This window comes from Brienomyrus brachyistius, chromosome 21, assembly GCF_023856365.1.
Source record: "Brienomyrus brachyistius isolate T26 chromosome 21, BBRACH_0.4, whole genome shotgun sequence".
NCBI lineage: Eukaryota > Metazoa > Chordata > Actinopteri > Osteoglossiformes > Mormyridae > Brienomyrus > Brienomyrus brachyistius.
The window spans coordinates 8,535,295-8,557,179 of NC_064553.1; the positions used below are offsets into that span (position 1 = coordinate 8,535,295).

Here is a 21,885-nt window from a genome sequence, read left to right on the forward strand (position 1 = left end):
ACACGAAAGTTATCCAACCACGCAGGTTTTTTTTTATGCAACTATTTATGATCTGAAATGGAAATTCCGGCGAAAAGCTGTAGGTGCTCTCCTATGTCTAGCCCCGTGTGCATATATACATATTAACCATACTTTCAGACAAAGTCAGCAAAGGCACCATATCAATGTTTTCTGAAAGTTTGTGAGACTTGAGTTGTGAACGGGAGCAGTGAACTATCAAAGTAGACAATAAAGCTTTTTAAAGCTCATGTCATGTATTTGAGAGTCAAATCCTCGATTTTGCCCACACACAAAACAATATTTGTTCATTAAATGTAAATACTGCATAGTCGCTGGTAGCAAAGAAACGAACGCAAAGAATGTTCGTTCAAGTCTGGGAATGAGTCGTATGGTAACGTTGCTGATAAAAATAAGTAACACGTCAAACTTTCAGTTGTTTAAATAGGTAAAATTGCAAGTGGAATTTTTCAGTTTTGGTTCCTAGCAGTAGCTCGCAATATTGCAGTGTAATGTCATGTGAATACGTATACATTTTTGATATATAGATTTTGCAAAAACGGGGGGTGGGGGGTGGAAGAAACAATCTGATTACGGAAACATCAAAAATGTGATATAATATTAATTACAGTGTTATTTACAAGTTTCCCTGCTTTTCCGAAATGACAGTTGGCGCCGCCGCGCGACCCGCGCCGCGCGTCAGATGCATTGTCCGCCGAGGGAGGAAGGCGGAGCCAGTGGCTCATTCTCAGTAGTATTTGGCAAAGAATTATCCCGCCAAAAAACTACAGCTGCGGCTCTGAGCAAAACACTAGCGCGCGCCACTGCACCCGCAGCAGCTGCAGGCTGAGCGCGGCTGAAGTCCGCCCACAGTGACATTCATAAAGAGGCGGGATGTTAGTAGAAAAGAAGGGAACACTCTACAGCCGTATACTGGCGAAATATAAAACATAGGATGACATTTTACAAAGAAAGAATATACGTCCTAAAAATCCAAGTTTACAGTTTCATATTAGTCGAGGGCTGATTGCGTTCGGTTATAACTGTCATTATAGAAAATCATCAGGTTTTGTTTGGGCAAACAAGAAGGAAACATCTTAATATTGTATTTTAGAATTGTCATGTCGGAAGTCACACTTCTCAGAGAACAGCCTCCCAGGCGACTTCCTCACATTTCTGGGGACTTCGGGTTCATCCTTTGTTGTGAGCATTTGCATATTCTCGCGGAAAACTCTTGGAAATCGGCCAAGGCGCGAGACCAAAGTTTCGCGCGCTGAGCAGAAGCTCCGGTCTGAGCTTTGATTGACGCGATCCGTAGCCAATCACACGTGACATTGCAAGCAGTACTAGCCAATGGTTATAGGATATAACTTGGCCAGGCGGGGACACCTACGGTTGAAGAATCTCATTGATTCAAGTCTTCTCATTTCTTATTAACAACGCTGTCACGGTGGGAACTCATCAATTTAAAATTCATTTTATCTGCATTTTATATATTTTATTTGTTTGCTTTTGGAAGAGCTTGAACACAGGTAATGTTTCATTATGAATCTGTTAATTTTAGTGTCGTTATAGTTGCATGGTGAGTTATCTAAAGGCACGAACTTTGATTTAAGAAGAAAAATGTAAAGATATTTTTTAAAATTCCAAAAATGGCTCTTATGCAAAATAGCTCTTAAAATGTCAATAATCTACTAGGCGGCCTCAAAAAGTTATCACAGAAAGTCTTTCAAAGTAAGGAAGGAGGTTTTGTTTCTCAACCGAGTTTTACGCTGACTAGCCTTAAGTGGACTGTACAAAACACGTGGGGAGGGTGTTTGGTTGGGTGCCCTGGGTCTCATGTAAATAATAGGATCCAAACGGACCGAAGTTACCTTACACGTTGGCTTCCCATCGGGGCAGTGTAAACAGTCGCGTTTACGTCGGGGAAGTTGGGAGAAAACGAGTTGGGCGGCTAGCTATAGCAGTTTCTGGGGGCATTATCTTTCATATAAATGGCTGAACCTGTCTTATTGGTATTGTGGCTTGGTACCTGGGTCTAGTGCCCGAGGATAACCGCACCCTAGGACATCTCTTTAACTTCTCCTTGGGTCGGTGATGCTCGCACGGCGTAAGACCTCCTTGCGCCTATTGTACCTAACTGGTTATATGCGGGATAAAATGCTAAAGTTCAGGCACGCTGCTTTTAGCTGGGTCGCTGGCCGGTCTTTCCCTTCCCCGGGCCGCCTATCCCCGCTTTTAAGCCGTGCGATCACATAAAAGTATGGGCTTCACACGGTGTGCGAGCGGCGGTGTTGTATGAAACTGGAGGCACTTGTTGGGCGGTGTAAGCTGTGCGCCTTCAAAATGGTGGAAAGTCTGCTTTGCTTGGCTGGATTGCACCCGTTGGGTATCAGCACGCGTTTCATTTTAGGCGTTATCAATGGATAGAGGCGAGTTTTGTTCTTAAACACTGACACCAGACCAGTGACAGCAAAAACGGTTGTTTGACGTTGAGTAATTAAAGTGCATGATATTTTATTTTAAATGGAGGACAGGCTAGATGGCGGTACATACCGTTCTTTGAGCGAGTCATGGACTTGAAACTATTCTTAACTTTCTCTAGTCTCTTCCACGGCTGCTGTTCACTGTCCTTAACCACTGCCCCTTGTAAATATTATCGGCTCACTTAACAAATAAATAAATAAAAATAACTATTATTGATATTTCTTCATATTCACGCCTCCCCAGCCAAGTCTTGTTAAATGAACCTACCTATTTCCATTTGTGTGAGTATCAATTTAATACATTGCACTTCTAATTATACGTGTCGTCCTGGGTTTTCGGGTTTTGAGAGAATTTCTGGTATTGCATAAAATTTAATGAGCCCGTTTTTGATTCTTGGTACAATAACCATGTATAACATGCCCTCTACTTATGCTACAGCCAAATTTGCATCCTGACAGATGTTTTTTTTTTTTATTGCAAAAAGTTAAATGAGTTAAAAGTAGTTTCACTTTAAGTCGGTGTGAGCTGACATATCACCTTGTATAAAAGGACTGCAGGAGTGAAAATCTGAAAGGTGCAGAAGAAAGGCTTAGTACCAGTTCTTCAGAATGTGTTAAGTGATCTGATATACCACAGGAACATTTCCTGTTTCCTTAAGGCTGGGCCGAGGAAGACTCAGGAAACCTGCCACTGTATGCTTCAGGGGGGTTGTATTGTGCTACAAGACCGTGCCTTTGACTCGCAACGGCAGATGGCGTTTCAGAAAACCTTCAGTGTAGCCGCTGATAAAATTGTTTCTTATTGGCCCTTATGTGCCTGGAGCAGAGTTCGGGGTTATGACTAAATATAACAATCTGCTGTATATACCTTGTGATTGTGCTTTGTGGCGAAAACAGCGTCAGGTTTATGAATGTTGCCGTGTTCGTGGTAAACACTGTGGGCGTGTAGAATTTTAAAGTGTCTCAGCCATATCTAATCTATGTTTATTTTTATGTAATGATTTAAGCGCAAAACTCTGCATTGTTCTAATTCATCTAATTCATTCGTGAAGTTTTTTGTTTCTAATATTGTTGTGCAAATGCGCCAAATCAGCACTCCTAGCATCCAGCGTTTGTCGAATCATAATTTTTTCCCCCTTGAGTGGCGTTTTCTCCACCAGATCTTTGATACTCCCCTATTGATGCGTATGTAATCAAGTAAGATGCTCTGTTTCAGGGCTGCAGGATGTGGATCCAGGTGCGTACCATGGATGGCAAGGTGACTCACCGAATTGACTCCTTGTCCAAGCTCACCAAGGTGGACGAGCTGCGCCTCAAGATCTCCGAGGTCTTCAAGGTGGAGCCAGCTGTGCAGAGGCTCTTCTACAGGGGCAAACAGGTATGGAGGACAGAAACGTTAACGTTTCTGAGGGGCTTACCGTCACCTCACCTCCCTCTTAGCGGAGTATTAACCGTTTAGCTGTCCTCTGCCCTCCAGATGGAAGATGGTCACACTATATTTGACTACAACGTGGGCCTGAACGACATTGTGCAGCTGCTGGTCAGGCAGACTCTGCCCCCTGTTGCTCTTCCCAAGGACAAAGAGGCGGAGCTCTCTGACTCTGATTCAGGCTGCGGCTCAGCCCCGAGCGAGTCAGACAAGAGCTCTACGCATGGGGAGCCAGAGGGCCAGCTGGCAGGCACCTCGGCCCAGGCCGAGCTGCCCGAACTCGTGTGCCCTGGCTTCGGTCTATATAAGGTGGGGACCGCCATATTCCAGCTCAGCTTCTGAATGCAGTGATCCCGTGTGCCTGACTTCACTAATTTATTTGGCTTGTGATGAGCTAGGGGTGTGCGATTTGATGATATTCGATTGTGAAAGATTAAAACGTCGCCACAATCTATCTGCCTTTATTGAGAGATCATTAGTATCATGTTACAGCGGACATTCTGTCGGAGTTCAGTGAATCACCCAGGCATCTAAAGTTGTTTTGTCAGCCAAGTCTGTTTCGACACACCAATAAACCGGTACTGGCAAAGAGTAGTTAGTCCTTTTCACGCCCTCGTGCCGGTATGCAGCACGTAACATATTCCCAAATTGATGACGTGGCGGCATGGACGACATGGAAGAGTTGGTCCCTAAAAATAATTTAATGTTGGTAATGTTTTTTTTCTTTGAGGTCTTGCTACCTTGTACGGACATTTCTTTTATTAGTGTATTTAACTTGTTTGTACTGTTCAATCGCTAGCAGAATAGTCTTGGAGACCGACATGAAAAAGAACTGTAATAAGATCATATAAAGTGATCTTGAAGAAATTGTGATATGATTTTTTTTTTTTTGCCGTGTAGCTCACCCCTTTGATGCACTCTACGCAAATAGTAGTGAGCATGTCCTCATCACCGCCAATCTAGTGTACTTTCCCATGAATCAGTCATTTAGTCTGCAAAAGTGGATTTTGTGAATTAGTCACTCTATGCGGTCTTTAGTTATAATGAATTAAAACATTTGACTTGCATTTCTGGGACGGCATGGTGGTGCAGTGGTTAGCACAATTGCCTTACACCTCTGAGACCCGGGTTCGAGTCTCCGCCTGGGTCACATGTGTGTGGAGTTTGCATGTTCTCCCCATGTCGTCGTGGGGTTTCCTCCGGGTACTCCAGTTTCACCCCACAGTACAAAAACATGCTGAGGCTAATTGGAGTTGCTAAATTGCCCGTAGGAGTGCATATGTGAGTGAATGGTGTGTGAGTGTGCCCTGCGATGGGCTGGCCCCCCATCCTGGGTTGTTCCCTGCCTTGTGCCCATTGCTTCCGGGATAGGCTCCGGACCCCCTGCGACCCAGTAGGATAAGCGGTTTAGAAAATGGATGGATGGATGGACTTGCATTTCTACATGTGTATGAAACTTTCACTGGCTTGTAGGTGTTACTTGCTTACAGGTGAAGATCCACCTGTATGTCCTGCATGTGACACTCCTTTCGGCAGTTAAGCACATTTTATTGTAGCTTTTTTTCATTGTTCAGTTTGTTTTTAGTCATTTGCTCACTGACTATAGCCCTGGTTGTTGTCATGGCGTTCAAAGTCAACGTAACGAACTTGTGGGTGTTGCCGGGTAGAGAATGGCAGACACTGTAGCTAGTATATATGGAACAAAAATGTTTGACAAATTCTCAGAATGTAGTACTCAAGTTTAGAGATGACTTGTACAGGACATTATTTGAGTTACAAATATACCCTATGTTATGTAGTTGGTGTAAAATTATCCTCTCAATGTTTCTTTTTTTAAAATGGGTTGAAAGAACTCTGTCTGACACAAATGATAGCTAAATTAACTATCTATCCGAGACCCTTGCTGATTTACAGGATGCTTTGGTCCACAGCAGTGTTTCCCAGCCCGGACTTTGGGGACCCTCATATAGTCCATATTTTTGCTCCCTCCCAGAAGCAAAAATGTGGACTGTCTGGCAGGGGGCTGAGAGGGAGCAAAACGTGTGACGCCTGAGGGACACTAAGGACTAGGTTGAGAAACATCTACAGTAACAACTGTAGTTGTGCGTGTGAAGGGTTTTCACTAGGGATGGATACTGAAACCCAGTATGAAATGGGCCCCGGGATTAAATCATTAAAGATTGTTGTATTAATGAGCTCTGATGTTATTGGTTAGGTTTTTGGTACTGAAGAAATTAAGAAAATATTTATTTATGTATTTATTGCTACATAAGTTTTCTTGCATATTTCTTGGAGCCTGCGTGAGGGGCGGGGCATGGGGCAGCTTACTCATTCTTGCTCCCTTTCTATCACTGCCTCATGCGCAGCGAGGCGTAGCGCACACAGACACTGCTTTTAGTGACGGTGGCAGACAACTAAATGTTTGAAAGTGCGGTGACATTTCACTAGGGTCCATGCTGAAGTCTTTTACATGTAAGGGCGGAAACGCAAGCGATCCATCTAGACATTTAGCGAAAGTCCATCAAATGCATGCGGAGAAATGCAGTTTTCAACTGCGTAGCTCGTAGGTTATCTGTCATTGCCACAGGTATGTTGTGTATCCTAGCGGCCTGGAGCCCTCACACAGAGGTAACTAAATTATACGAATATGGTGTAATGACTAAAGTGACCATTACCCAGCTCATTGTTATGGGTGTTCATAAATGCAGTCTGAAATGGTCTGACTCATTCTGAAATTCAGTTTCATATCTCAGATTTAGTGATTTGGACAAACTAACTTTACCACACAGTAAAGTACAATACAGTCAAGAGGTCCTGCATTCAGGTTTTCACTTAAGTGAACATTACATTTATTTTACATTTCATTAATCATAAAATCAGTCTACAATGGTACATTGTTTAAACCATTACCGTTTGTGTAATTTATTTTGCATTTCAGTAATCACATTGTGACAGTGACTTGTTAAATGTTTAGTTTGCTACTGAGGAATGTTTATTATGTTTAAGTTAATGTTAATATATACTATACATATAAGAAAATGAAGTGTGTTAAGTTTTACTTATTCTCTTAAATAAGAAGTACCATTAAAATCTTAATAATGCCCGTCCTTTTGTTTTCACTGGTATATAACATTAAATCTGCTTTGGTGTAAAACAGCATAAAGTAATGGAGTTTCGTCTAACTCTTTGGTGTATATGCACTATATGCAGATGTTTATATTTTTGTAATTGCATGCATGTTAGTAAAGGCCAACAAGTGAAACCCATTTCTGAAGGTTGGGTTTCAGTTTCTGGGCTGTCGTCATGACTAGATTTTTGTTCTGGTCTGGGGCTGAGTGCAGTGAAGGGTAAAGTGGTCCTACATCCTTCTGAAAAGGGAAGTGTGGAAGGGTTTTGGAAGGTGTTTTAAAATAACCTTTAACTATTATGTGAATTGTGTAAAATTTGATATGTGAACATTTGAATGTAGTCAATAATCAGCTTAAAGCCTGTGACCGAAATGCAACTGGTACTTTATTGCTGGGAGGGTATGGGAAGACATGCTAATTTGGACAGAACTGGTGCCGTTTTTTGGTATACATGCCTCAGGTTGTGCATCTTATGGCATTTCAGATAAATGAGTTTGTGGATGCCCGGGATTTGAATATGGGAGCCTGGTTTGAGGCCCAGATCATGAACGTGACGAGAGAGACCAGGACCCCATCGGATGGAGATGAGGGAAAGCCAGACGAGGACAACATACTCTACCACGTCAAATACGAAGAGTGAGTCAGACGCTGTCTGCATCTGGAATCTCTTCAGAAAATATTTAAAATGTGATTCAGACAGCTGGGAATTTAAGATGAGGTTAGATGTTGTGTTGAACCCAGGATATAAATATGGCACATTTCTGAAGCATTGCAATCTTTCAGGTAGGCGTGGGCAATATGACGATATGAGGTCGTGAGGACAATCTATGTGTTGATGATTTGCCAAAGCAGAGAGATCATGGAATCGTCTATATAGATTACATTCTATATGTCTATTGCGGCTCTGCTCTTCCTAATTTTTTTACCCCCTTTAAAACCGCACTGTTGCTAGTCCGCTTAATGCCCGCCTTATACAAATAGCGCTCAACCTACCAACGTGAACTACGCCAATGACGTACAGTTCTCACTTCACCGCTCTTTGATTTTGAGTGTAGCGGGAAGCGATGGCTGAAAGTGAGAATGTAATGGATGAGTTGGTCCCTAAAAAAAACTCTACATCGGTGATATGGAAGTGGTTTGGCTTTTACCCAGACGATAAGGAACAAACAGTCGTTATCTGCGAAGTCTGAAGAGAAAAGGTTCGCTCGTCCGATGGTGACACGACGAACCACGACAAACCTTTTCGATCACCCAGACAGCATCCAAAACGGTATGCCGAGAGTATAGAGGCTAGGGGAGCTGTCACACCACAGAACCTATTTATTGTTTTACCTAAGGAGGTATTGTCATGTTAAAATGACAATGTTGAATAATCCAGTAATAGTTCAAGAATTGTATTAGCCCATAATAAGAGTTGCCATTTTCATTGTTTGCCATTTGTAAGTTTTTGTTGGTATTTTGTTCTGAAGTAACTTAGTATTTAGCTTTAAATAAACTTGTTGGCAAAATTGGACAAACTAATTAAGACCTGTTCAGAAATGTTCTTTGGCCAAAATCCTGTTTTGTTCTTTAGGACTATACTTTTACAATGGAAAATAGTTTGCTTGTTCTGTTCAGTAACTTGTCTATATCATTCAAATCAGTATGCAGAAATACAGTGAAAATCAAAATCGTGATTTAACCGTAAAAAATTGATATGATATTTCTGCCGTATCACCCGCCCCTACTTTCAAGGACCCTCAGCTCTATACAGCATGCAGGAGCATTGTCATTCATTCTTCTGAGTGTTGATATCGAGGTGGTTGTCTCGTTTCCAGCTACCCAGAAAATGGCGTGGTGCAACTGCGGGGAAAAGATGTGCGTCCACGTGCTCGCACCGTGTACCAGTGGCATCAGCTGGAGGAGGGTATGGTGGTTATGGTGAACTACAACCCCGACGAGCCCAAAGAGCGTGGCTACTGGTACGATGCCCAGATCCAGAGGAAGCGGGAGACGCGCACCGCCCGCGAGGTCTATGGCAGGATACTGCTCGGGTACTGCTCTGTCCTTCACAGTACACACTCTGCTCCTCCTGCACCAGGTCCTGCTGTCATTCCTATTGGGCTTTTAATTACACCTGACTTGAGCATTGTTTCCAGATGACTTGCTAGTGATCTTGCTACTATAAACAACCGTCAAGTTACAAATCCTGGGGGGGGGGCGCGAAATCAACAATCATTATACTGTACCATTTTTACATTATTTAACTTCTTACAATTTTGATGCATACACAAATGCTGTAAATTTGAGTCAATATTCTGTGTATTGGAACTGATTTTGTAAAATTCACTCGGTTTGGAACAAACACTAGTATGTAGTGGACTGCCTGGGTGTGGAGCTGAACTAGACACAATTATCAGTTCAGCGGAAGTATCCATTTAAGGTCTTAGTTTGGAAATGGTATTTTTGCAAAAAATTTTTTCTTCAAGGTTTGACCTCTTTGTGGAGTTTTGCTGTGAATTCATGTACAAAATGTGCATGTCGTCATTGTCCAATTAAAAAAAACATCCATTTTTTTTCAAGAAGAAGAAAGCATTTGCTCAGCCAGTCTTTACAAAATAAATGTAATGTTAATGTAACAACACCCTTAATACCAAAAATAGCCATCGGTGAATGGTGTTTAAGATGCACTTGCGTGGACCGTCACTGTGGCACATATGTCATTGTATGTTGCTTTATTTTCACAAGTATTGTGTTGGTAAGCTGGTTAGTGGTATAAAGCAATCCATGCAAACGACAATCGTGATTGCGCCAGTTAACTAGTAGAAACATAAATAGTAGATAAATAAATAGAGTTCACGAAGCATTTTTTCTTTGGTCAATAAGGTATAGAATGCTGTCAGTGGACAGGAGAATGGATGGATTCCATCTACAGTAAAAAGTCACAGTTTTCATCAGACGGCGATGATATGCGAGTTGTTGCCGTGTGCTCTGGCTTTGGGTTGAATTGATGGCGTGACCATATGTTTTTGCAGAGATGCTGGTGATTCACTGAACGATTGCCGCATCATGTTTGTGACTGAAATATACAAGATAGAGGAGCCTGGAAATGCAAACGAGTCAGGGGCTGCGTGTGAGAGCCCATTGAAAAGTAAGTCGCCAAATACTAGTGTGGCTGCTGGGGCTTATTGAGTGTGATGGAATCTACCTTGATAAATATTGTAATTGTTTATGAAATTGGGCTTCCGCTGCGAATGTTGCCGTACCCCTGGTTCGACTGTATAAACCGATGTCAGTTTTAAGTTGAATCCTGCATAGTTTTTGGATATGTTACTTGAGTACAAAGCCAAAACATACAATATGCAAGTGTTAAGGCCAGGTGTTGAGTTGCCCCTCATAAATCACTGATTTACACCCATAACACAAGGTGAATATAGGCCCAGTTTCAATGTATTCAGTAGAAAGGAGTCTATTACATCCTGTGGCTGAACCCCCCCCCCCCCCACACACACACACACACTTCTTAGATTTAAGGGTTTCTTTATGTTTTCCAGGGTCGAATGGACCAGAATGCAAGCACTGCAAGGACAACCCAGCCAAGACCTGCCGCATGTGCAACTGCTATGTATGCGGCGTGAAGCAGGACCCAGACAAGCAGCTGCTGTGTGACGAGTGTGACATGGCCTTCCACACCTACTGTCTCAATCCACCGCTTACCACCATACCTGAGGACGAGGACTGGTTAGTCTCTTGGATGATGCCCTTGCCAATGTGTTTGTTTTTTTATTTTTTTTTGTCTGCTTAGTTTTAATACATGTAGAGGTTTAGTTGACTTGGATATGACCACTCTAGGCTTAGCTCATTTTCATCTTCTTGTCAAATGACGATCTGGCTACCTGCAGGTACTGCCCAAGTTGTCGGAATGACGTGAATGAGGTGGTGTTGGCTGGGGAGAAGCTCAAGGAGAGCAAGAAGAAAGCAAAGATGGCCTCTGCAAGCTCCTCCAGCCAAAGGGACTGGGGGAAGGTAGGGATTACGTCATTTCAACACACCAGTGTTTTTTTTGGCCCAGCATTTTTCCTTGTATAAGATGTGTATTCTCTGTTGAATAATTGACATGGTGTGGGAGGAATGCAGTGTACTAATGGGCAGGTGTCATGTATTCCTCTTGTAAAAGTGCTTTGTGTGTTGAGTCTCCAGTCAACCTTCTCTTGTTTTCCTCCCAGGGTATGGCTTGTGTTGGCCGAACAAAACAGTGCACAATCGTTCCCTCTAACCACTATGGACCAGTGCCCGGGGTGCCGGTTGGCTCTCTGTGGAAATTCAGAGTACAGGTTAGTCATGATATCTTGATTACCCACTATTATGGTTGACTTGTTTCCTAGGTTTTGGGAATTTGTCGTGTCTGCAACAGTTTTATGCATGTTTGGAGTAGAGACGTGTACCTTGGGCAGCTGAAGATGGATGATGTCTGAGACTGACTGGTTGGATGTTTCATTGGTCTCTTTCGGGTGTGTTTTTACAGGTTAGTGAGTCGGGGGTACACAGACCCCATGTGGCTGGGATTCACGGCCGAAGCAATGACGGCGCTTACTCCCTGGTGTTGGCAGGGGGCTATGAGGATGATGTGGTGGGTTGAGTCGCCCCAAACCTTTCTGACTACACTCTCTTAAGGCGTGTTCGCCATTACTGCGGTGGCCATTTTCAGTGCCAGTTGGTTTGGCTTTTACTAATGAAGTTCTTCCCTCTGCCTACCCATTCCTTGCAGGATGATGGAAATGAGTTCACCTACACTGGTTCTGGTGGACGAGATTTATCAGGGAACAAGAGGACTGCTGAGCAGTCATGTGACCAGAAACTTACCAACATGAACAGGTAAGTGAGCATTTTCTCATGAAAAACAGATGGTCCTCTTTTAGGTGTATTGCTGTCTGGGCAATTGTCATGATCTTGTCGCTTGATGTATAGAGCTTTGGCTCTGAACTGCAATGCTGCGATTAACGACAAGGATGGAGCGGAGGCAAAGAACTGGAAAGCAGGGAAACCAGTGAGGGTCGTGCGCAGCTCCAAAGGACGAAAGCACAGCAAATACTGCCCTGAGGATGGCAACAGATATGATGGAATTTACAAGGTGTGTGTGTGTGAGATCGCATGCTTTTACCTTTATCCTCCATGTTGTGCCCTCAGGTTGCTAACGATTGTGTTCCTTAAAGGTGGTGAAGTACTGGCCCGAGAAAGGGAAGTCTGGGTTCTTGGTGTGGAGGTATCTTCTGAAGCGTAATGATGATGAGCCTGCACCTTGGACCCGAGAGGGCAAGGATCGGATCAAGAAGCTGGGTCTCACCATGCAGGTATATATCTCCTCGAACACCACCGTTAAGTTTCTGATTGCTTGACAGACATGTATTTATAATGGATTATCTATATCACTGAGACAAACGTCTTCTAAATGTTTGTTAAAGGAACATTTTTATTTTGTTGATTCCAGAGGCTGCTGACATTCTTTGAACTGTAATTTCCAGCTGCGAAATTCCTCCCCTTGTGATATGGTGCCCGATTTAAATGTTGACACTGGTAGAAGAAGAAAATACCTGTAATGTACATTTTTCTGGTCTTGGTTATCAGAAGACGGAATTGAAAATTGTTCATGTTCACCTTTCTCCCTGGTTAGTATCCTGAGGGTTACCTGGAGGCGGTGGCTTCCAAGGAGAAGGAGAAGGAGAATAAGATGGAGGAGGAAGATGTGACTGACACACCCAGCAAAGGGAAAAGGAAACGAAAATCTCAAGGTGGTGAGTGTGTGAAATATTTGGAAGCCGTAAAAGGAAAAAGTTAGACATATTTAGATAAATTTACCTTTTAAGCATTGCGTGGTACTGCGTACTTGTTTGCTTTGCTACGTTAAGCTTAACCCCATGCGTGATGGCCTCCTTGTAGCGGAAAAGCAATCTCCAGCTAAGAGCTCTCCAAAGAAGCTGAAAGTGGAGACCTACAAGCTAACGACGGAGCAGAAAGCTCTGATAAAGGAAGATGAGTTGAACAAGAAGCTGTGGGATGAAGCCATGCAGAGCCTGTCTCAGGGGCCGGTATGTTCAGCCTACACCTGGTGTACACAAGATGCTGAAGTGTAACAGATCGTACAACAACTTTATGTGGGAACATACCCTTATCTATCCATCCCTGTGCCTGTAGAAATTTCTGAACAAAGTTGAAGAGGTGTTCCTATGCATTTGCTGCCAGGAGGTAGTGTATCAGCCAATCACTACAGAGTGTCAACACAATGTGTGCAGGGTGAGTAAGCTCTGTCAATTTCATAGATCAGGCTTCCATTTACTGCAAATTCAGTCTGCATTTTTAGTTCTATGGTGTTCTACATGTTATGAAAAATATTGTACATTTACAAACTTTCGTTTCTGTCTGGTGTAACTCTTGACTTATAAAGGACACTTAGTCGATGGATACCTGATTTTAAGCCAATTCATTGTTTCCGAGTTGGGTTAACAGTGACTGATTTTTGCATGCTAATCCTGCCCATTGTTAGTCTCAAAGCCTCAAATTTTCTCATTGCATTTTATATATAAAGCATGTTTAGGGCAGTCGAAGTTAAATATTGTGCATTCGGTTCATGTTACAGGAATGCCTGCAGCGTTCCTTCAAGGCAGAAGTGTACACATGCCCAGCTTGCAGACACGACCTGGGGAAAAATAACCCGATGACTGTCAACAAGTCCCTGCAAGCCATTCTAAACCTGTTCTTTCCCGGATACAGCAGTGGCCGGTGATAGCCTCCTGCCCTCCTCACCAACTGCTGCTTTCCTTTCTCGGACAGAATCGACATGAACTTTGAGTTGTAGTTTAGCAGTAAGCAATTAAGAAAGTTATTGATTTTTAATATATTGAACATGAACAATTTCATCTGGTAGTTGGGTGACGGATGCCCCCACCTCTGTTTATATATATAAAATCTAGATGTTTAGCATTGATTGATAATTCAAACCTGTCCTGTGTTGAACTGCTAGCATGAGGATTGACCTCTGCTTTTAAAACACATTTAATTGGTCACCTATAGGGTTACATTTTATCGTGTCAAATGGTGGAAAGCAGCTCCAAATCGGGACTTCAGTCTGGCATAATTTTTGACCTGCTATAGTACCCCTCAGGCTTTTTTCTTTGGAATAACAGGCTATATATTTAAAGTCTTAGAATAGTTACCCAAAGGCTTTCATATTTTATGTATTAATTTTTCTGTAGTTTGCTGTGCTGAAATTGTTCAATGGATGACAGATTTAAGGGGTACATTGGTTTTGTGTGGGCCTAAATGTATAGCGGAATACAATGTAATCCGTTATCATGCGTCATGTAGAAACATGATTTGAACTTCTTTGTAGGTTCTAAATTAATCTGATTTCCCTTACCATTCATTTCTTCAATTTCAGAAGTATCTGTCTCCAATAAGCCAAAGGCAGCTAGCAACTTGTGTTACTAATGCCTTTTATTCCCCAGAATTTTATGCATACTCTGACATTTTGTAAATTTTCAGAAGTTGTATATTTTTAGCGCAAGTTTAGCAGTTTTGTTTCGTTAGTTCATTCTTGTATTCTGCCTCTTAAAGCAGATTTTTTTTTTTTAATGAAAGGCAAAATAAAAAAATTCTGAAGTCTTTTGTATGCATCTTTTGATGTGCAAAGCGGGCCCGTCTAGCTCTAGGTGAGTCTATGGGCATCCACCTGCTTCATGGATCACCGTGCATCCGCGTCCAAATCTGCGAGTATGGTTGACCTCTGGATGACAAAACGTCCTTGTTTTTACAGTCTTCACACTGATGAGAGCTTTTTTTTTTTTCATGGACAGCTGGCAATTTTAGCGTGCAGCCTCTTAAGTGTATTGACTAATCCATGCATTTGTTGGCATAGTGTACCGTAACATTATTTAGATTTTAAATATGCGTGCATAGGGATATCCTATATGCGTTGAGGTTGATTTTGACATGAATTTGTCCAGACTCCAGTTAACTGCCCAGAGTGTACACATTAAGTCGTGCTTTAAAATGCTACTTTTCTTGCAACGATTGCCTTTTATAGAGGCTACCGTATCCTGTGACCCGAAGCCCCTCACCCGACTTCCGTGCGGTAGTAGCAACACGCCACAGTGCATAATTAGGATGGTGATGTGAGGAAGCGCACGTACTCCACGTCCGCGTGCCGGGAAGCTGGATATCGCCGTCACAGGCGGAGCGGCCGTCAAATACTGCATCTGTGGCAAGATTTTCGTTCTCCATACGACGCCGGACGGATGCACTGCAGATTTTCCTACAGCTCCTTTTGTCAGTATACGCATGGGAAGAGTAGCTCTATTTCATGTGGATTTTACCGGTGGGGAGCAGAACATTTTTCATTTCTTTAACCCAAAAGCTAAGATTTGTATCTGGTACCAAGCTGCGGACAGGGAAAGGTAAATATCTAATTGTAGGGTCGTTGTATGACGACTTCGCAGATTCCGGGGATCCTATTGGTGTAGTGTACCGTCAATCAAACCGGAAACCCAATCAGCTAGGCTGTAGTCTAGCACCGGTGGTTTCTAACCAATCACAGACTTGGATATTTAAAAGTGGGGGGTGAGGCCGAGCTTTTCCGTGCTAGATCCCGTATTCACAGATAATCGATCGAGAGGATTCAGGGAGCGAGAGGAATCTAATACGAAAAATATAAAGGTCAGGACAGACACAAAGCAGGAGGTAAATGCGACATGAAGCATGCACCGCGCTCTGCGGAAACATTACTCTGCATATTAAGCTCTAAAACAGTCTTTGTTCCTGCTCGTCGTGGTGTTTTGTTGACTTTTACTAGAGAAATGGTCGTCGGGAAGGGGGTGCTTTAAATTCACCTAAACACACGATGAACTTGCATCTTAATTGTGCTCTTTCTAATACATGTGTCTTGTTTTCATAAAATCACTCTGTTGAATATGCGTCGAACAAAACCAGATGCATAGAAGTCTTGCTAATTTGCAGTGGGCTGGTTAGTAATTGTTCGCTTGAACGAGCTATCGGTTTGGGGGGGGGGTGATGATGACAAGCCGGATACGGTGTGAGTGCAATTAATTGATAACTGAAATATGTACATTGCAAGCATGCATCGTTGTACGACAGGGAACTTGGTTTGCATGCGAAGCGTGATCACGGGCATTGTTCTACGTGACTCGGAGCATGGGGTATAAAAGGGTAGTATGCTGCTTTTCTTACACGGAGCGATAACCATGTCGAGCAAATAGCTTTAGGCTTTCGGCTTCATACAGTGCAGAGGAGGGGTGGCTTATAACTTGATCGTTATTAGTGACTCCCCCATTACTGACGTGTTACTAGCTTGCAATAGTCGCACGATTCATGTGTTTCTAACTTTGACAATTACTTGGATATTAACTCAATTTTGTACACATGTTTTTTTCGGGGCAGGGTGTGTTAAAATACGCGTTAATAAGAGTACTTGGTAGATTTTTTTTGTTTTAGGTCTGCTGTTACTTAAACTGGCTCAGCTGTCAGAATTGTAATATAATTGCAAGTTGTGTGGTGGAAAAAGCTGAAGTTATGGTGGACTTTTCGGATTCTTAGAAGGAAAATAGTGACTTGGGGGCGGGGGGGGAAGGTATTTCGGTTTCAGTTCCTTCTGAAAGACTTGACGTTTTTTCTTTAGCTGTTGATATGCATTATAGTACATCTTTCTCTGTTCTCAATTTTTAGAATAGAGTATTCTTTATCGAAGCTGAAAGAAATAATGATTTTACTGTACTGATTAAAGCCCTAAAGGAGGTTTATGATTGGGATGTGCCGACATGGCTTTTGTGGAAATTTGGAGTCGAAGCATCTGTCAAAGTTTGTCTATACTTGCAAATATACGTATAAATGCATTGCTAAAGTGATTTTTGTGCAACACCGCCATGCTTTCCAGAATAATGGTAGCAAAAGGACATCCGTTACATTTTGTTATCCCGTTTTGGTAGCTGCAGGTCAGTTTGTTTCCATAGAAATGAAACATCGTTATTTTATCAACATCAGCTTCAAGCAGGCTGAGTACGTACCTAGTAGATAACATTTGGAGTTCAGGCAGTCGAATTCTTAGCGACGGCTTGCGATTTATCAGTCAGTCTATCAAGTTACTTTCTTTATACATAAAACAGCTTTATATATAATGATTCTGATAGGCCGCTTGTTTCACAAACTTGAAATTGGCTGCATTTGAAACTATGTAACATTTGTGACATCTGAATGCAGCGAGCCTAGTAGACGTGCTCACATAAATTGAAAACGGTTACAATGGTGAAAAACTCAACAGCTGATGGCCAGGGAACTGAAGCGAGGTTTATGGCAGCCGTGACCACACAATGAGAGATGCTTGCTTCTCATGCCTGAGCTGTGCATGGCCGTTTGAGGTCAACCGTGCCACTTCGCTTTAAGTTATGTATGCGTGTATTGGATGCAGCCTGTAGATGGCTAATGTCAAGTGTATTGGCTGAGTGGTTTAATTAAAATGGATCTTATGTGACTTCAGTGTGCCGGTATCTGAACTCGGGCACGAAACATCACTGCATGTACTGTGTGGCCATTTGGGAACTTGGGAGATGGCACTTAATTTAATGTGTTACTTTTTATTCTCCAATATATACATCCATCCATCCATCCATTTTCCAAACCGCTTATCCTATTGGGTCGCGGGGGGTCCGGAGCCTATCCCGGAAGCAATGGGCACGAGGCAGGGAACAACCCAGAATGGGGGGCCAGCCCATCGCAGGGCACACTCACACACCAGTCACTCACACATGCACACCTATGGGCAATTCAGCGACGCCAATTAGCCTCAGCATGTTTTTGGACTGTGGGGGGAAACCGGAGTACCCGGAGGAAACCCCACGACAACATGGGGAGAACATGCAAACTCCACACACATGTGACCCAGGCGGAGACTCGAACCCGGGTCCCAGAGGTGCGAGGCAGCAGTGCTAACCACTGCACCACCATGCCGCCCTCCAATATATACACCAAAAAATAAATAAACATTAAAATATGGGGGGGGGGGGGGAGGCTTTACACTGTGCTTTTATGACCATATTAACTTAAACGGCATTCTCTATGCTACATTGTTAGCGACAAGACAATAAGACAGGACATTGGTTCTGCTCAGGTTGATGTTTGCATTTTAATATCCTCTGTATCGACTGAAACTCATTTGTAAATGACCTGTTACATTGTTTACCCCCCCCATACCATTGAAGTGTTTCTGGGGTGTGTCTGGCAATTGATCTGAGGCATATGGCAGAAAATCACCTGAACGGTATTTTTTATTTTTTTTTGTAGCTATAGAAGTGAACATATGCGCATGATGCTAGAGTTGAGCTGAATCGATGATATTTCCCTGGCACAGACGCATCGCCCATTAATTAGCTTAGATAGCATTCATGGCTCTGTTTTCTGGGAAAGAGGACATATTCGATGATACTGATGCATCGAAACCCAGCCTTTGCAAATAGCTAAGCTCACAAACGGCTCCCGCTAAATTGTTTTCTGTTGGAACGGAACCCAACCACGAATCCTTTGACATCGTTTTCACCTTATTAGTTTTTAGTGGCACTAAAACAGTTTTGTCAAGTGGTATTTACTAGAGAGCCAACTGTCATGGTTGGCTGGTCATGGCATTAGCCGGATGGGCAATGTATATGGTGTTTGGTCGGTCTGCCGTTTCTGCCGACTCTTATCCCTTTAGTGTCAAAAAGTATTTGACAGTATCCCACAGGGACTTTGTGTGGGGAAAAAGACTCGAATCGATTTCTTTTGTAGACGAATCGCACCAAAATCAACGTGACGTCATGTAGTGGCAGCAAAAGGATGGACGACTGCGGAAGATACTTGACGTTATGAATCTGATGTGAAAAAGGGTTTGACGGAATTAACTGTACATTGATAAAAACACTTTGTAGCTGAAGATCACAGTGAGGTGGATCACACCAGAATAGAAGCAGCTGCAGAAGAGACTGGATCTTGTGAGCTTGTTAACTCTATTTCATGGATCTTTTTCAAACCTCTCAGATCATTGTATAGGTGATGGTATGGGACTTTTTTTTTCATTTTTAACACACATCGCATCAAAATTGAAGCAGTGTCATTTAGTGGTGTCACGTGATGGGACAGTCGCAGAAGCTGCTCTGGTGAACTGGATTCCTTTGAGACAAGTCATCTGAAGTTGGGTGACTTAGCCATCCGGTGAATACATTGTCATCATTCCAACAGCATCTAGTTTTAGAATGCAACATTTTTTATTTTTTTTTATATTTTCAGCATTATAATAAATTTAGAGATGGTTCGGAGGGTAACACAGTGTCCTTATTCCTTATATGGACTAAAGTATTGGGACACCTGGCCATTACACCTACAGGAACCTTTATGACGTCACATTCTAAATCCATAGGCGTCAATATGGAGTTGGTCCCCCCTTTGCAGCTATATAACAGCTGCCACTCTTCTGGGTAGGCTTTCCATAAGGTTTTGGAGTGTGTCTGGGAATTTTTGCCCATTCATCCAGAAGAGCATTTGTGAGGTCAGGCACTGATGTTGGACGTGAAGGTCTGGCTCACAATCTCCATTCTAGTTCATCCCAATGGTGTTTGATGGGGTTGAGGTCAGGGCTCTGTGTGGGCCAGTCAAGTTCTTCCACACCAAACTTATCCCACCATGTCTGTATGGACCTTGCTTTGTGCACTGGGGCACAGTCATGATGGAACAGAAAAGGTCCTTCCTCAAACTGTTACCACAAAGTTGGAAGCATAGAATTGTCCGAAATGTCTTTGTATGTTGAGCCCACCCTCTGAAAAACACCCCCATACCATTATCCCTCCTCCACCAAACTTCACAGTGCAGCCAGGCAGGTAACCTTCTGGCATTCGCCAAGCCCAGACTAGCCCATCAAACTGCCGAACAGAGAAATGCGATTCATCACTCCACAGAATAGTGCTGGGTGGTATGACCAAAACTTTGCATTACGGTATTTTTAAAAATGTGGCGGTTTCATGGTATATCACGATATTTGTTTTTCAAGTTCACACTCATGGCGGCAGCAAGCGATCGCATCAATAAAATACGTAAACTAGTGTTTTAGAAAAGGGGCGGTTTCCTTAATTTCCAATCGTTTCAAGTCAAATTTTATTGATATTTCCATATATATAGCTTGATAATTTTAATTTGCAGCCCTAATTATATTACATGTCATCCAAATTTTCAGGCATAGACCACATTAGGAGTTGTAAATCCTATACAGCTGAACAGTTGTATATGGAGAATTGTTACACAGTTATAGCTGTTAGTAAGAAGGGTACGTACAGTTACCAGGGGTCCCCTCTTATTACATTCTGCACAGCGACCCATAGCTGTTTTAGCCACTAACAGTATAATACTGAAGCATTACAGCTGTTGTTTGTTTCTACGCTACGGCATGACAGTATATAGGAAAACAATCATATCATATGGGAAATTAAAGGCGGAATACTGGATGAACCGGTATACCGTCCAGCACTTCCCCAGAACAGTTTCCTCCTCTTCAGAGCCCAATGAGGCCTGCTTTACACCACTCTATCCGACACTTGGTATCGTGCTTGGTGATGTGAGGCTTGTATGCAGCTGCTCAGCCATGGAAGCCCCATTCCATGCAGCTCCTGGCACAGAGTTTTAGCGCTGGGGTTAATGCCAGAGGAAGTTTGTAACTCTGTAGTTACTGAGTCAACTGAGCATCAGCGACTTTTACACACTCCGCGCCTCAGTACTCGGAGACCCCGCTCTGTTACTTTACGTGGTCTGCCACTTCCTGGCTGAGTCTCTGTTATTCCCGAGCGCTTCCACTTTGCAATAACACCACTTACTGTTGACTGTGGATATATCTAACAAAATTTTACGGACTGACTTATTGCAAAGGTGGCGTCCTGCGACCTGGACCACGTTTGAATTCAGTGATCTATTCAGCCATTCTTTCAAAATGGTTTAGAAGCGTGACTGCACGGCTTAGGTGCTTTGTTTTATACACCTGTGGCAATGGGTCTGAATCAAACGCCTGAATTCAGTGATGAAGAAGTGTGTTCCAATACTTTTGTATTATCATCATATAGTCTTTCCAGGGTTGTGGCTTTGATGACCTGGAGGACAGGAATCATTGTACAGTTTACACGTCCGCTGTTCCTCCAGTTTCCTCCCGAAGTACAAAATGCATGTGAACAATCGGCAGCGCATTATCCCTTGTACGTGGGAGCCTCATCATGGACTGGCATCTCATACAAAGTGCCCAGTGCCAAAGTACTATAGAGAAATAGACGGATGGATGACCGTATAGGTATGCACTTGTCATTCAGTCATTGTGTTTTGCATGCTGCCCAAACTTTGGCTGAGTTGGGACATTATTAATATTCCGTTGATAATACTGCGGTCTGCATTTTTGTATTTCATTTGACTGGGTGTCCAGTAACGTGGTAGTACGTCACTGCGTTCCATTTACTGCGGAGGTTGGAACTGGGAATGACGTCACACATGACTTAACTGCGTTCCAGTAAAGCAGTTGGCCAGAAAGCCATTTTGCAATACCAGGGACCTGTTTATGAAACAGGATTTCTTGCTTAGCTGGACAGCTTGTCGGATTTAAGTATCCCAGTTTAATGGCCTATGTCTTCGTTCAGTTATGTTTAGCCCAGACTACCTTAAATCCAACAAATTATCCGGTAAAGCGGGAAATCCTGCCTTTTAAAATGTGAGCCAGTTTTTTGCCAGGTTCATTGTTAGCAATACCAGTCGATAATTAAACATTGTTCAGTGTGTTGCACATAAAACCACCATAGCAACA

General features: G+C 42.9%; 2 protein-coding genes across 8 annotated transcripts in view; both read left to right on the forward strand.

Moving 5' to 3' along the window:
* The first annotated feature begins 865 nt into the window (after positions 1 to 865).
* uhrf1 (ubiquitin-like with PHD and ring finger domains 1) lies at positions 866 to 14,678 on the forward strand. 4 transcript variants are annotated; one of them, XM_048989380.1, is made up of 17 exons: positions 866 to 1,529; positions 3,700 to 3,861; positions 3,961 to 4,221; positions 7,525 to 7,676; positions 8,858 to 9,073; positions 10,055 to 10,170; positions 10,574 to 10,760; positions 10,922 to 11,045; positions 11,246 to 11,353; positions 11,545 to 11,649; positions 11,788 to 11,894; positions 11,988 to 12,150; positions 12,233 to 12,370; positions 12,691 to 12,811; positions 12,957 to 13,105; positions 13,212 to 13,310; positions 13,654 to 14,678. In XM_048989380.1, exons 2-17 carry the CDS (start codon positions 3,709 to 3,711, stop codon positions 13,798 to 13,800), a joined length of 2,346 nt encoding a protein of 781 aa, XP_048845337.1. In that variant the 5' UTR covers positions 866 to 1,529; positions 3,700 to 3,708; the 3' UTR covers positions 13,801 to 14,678. The 4 variants fall into 4 exon arrangements, with proteins under 4 accessions (XP_048845337.1, XP_048845338.1, XP_048845334.1 ...); XM_048989381.1 differs by having other exon boundaries at positions 1,426 to 1,447; XM_048989377.1 differs by lacking the exon at positions 866 to 1,529 and adding an exon at positions 2,728 to 2,765.
* A 494-nt stretch (positions 14,679 to 15,172) lies between these two features.
* Positions 15,173 to 21,885, forward strand: part of LOC125716734 (lysine-specific demethylase 4B-like) — a 39,142-nt gene continuing 32,429 nt past the window's right edge. For 2 of the 4 annotated variants that reach the window (XM_048989363.1, XM_048989364.1), the window contains exon 1: positions 15,614 to 15,752. The gene's annotated coding sequence lies outside the window, so the exon portion shown is untranslated. Of the gene's footprint in view, positions 15,470 to 15,613; positions 15,753 to 21,885 lie in introns of those variants that run through there. The other 2 variants (XM_048989365.1, XM_048989366.1) reach the window with 2 other exon arrangements.

Bases quoted from the DNA above. Each gene is read 5' to 3' on its own strand.
- uhrf1 (XM_048989377.1), top strand. From the start codon at position 2,742: ATGAACCTACCTATTTCCATTTGT. The intron at 4,222-7,524 runs GTGGGGACCGCC...ATGGCATTTCAG, and splicing joins CTGGCTTCGGTCTATATAAG to ATAAATGAGTTTGTGGATGC. The intron at 10,171-10,573 runs GTAAGTCGCCAA...TATGTTTTCCAG, and splicing joins GTGTGAGAGCCCATTGAAAA to GGTCGAATGGACCAGAATGC.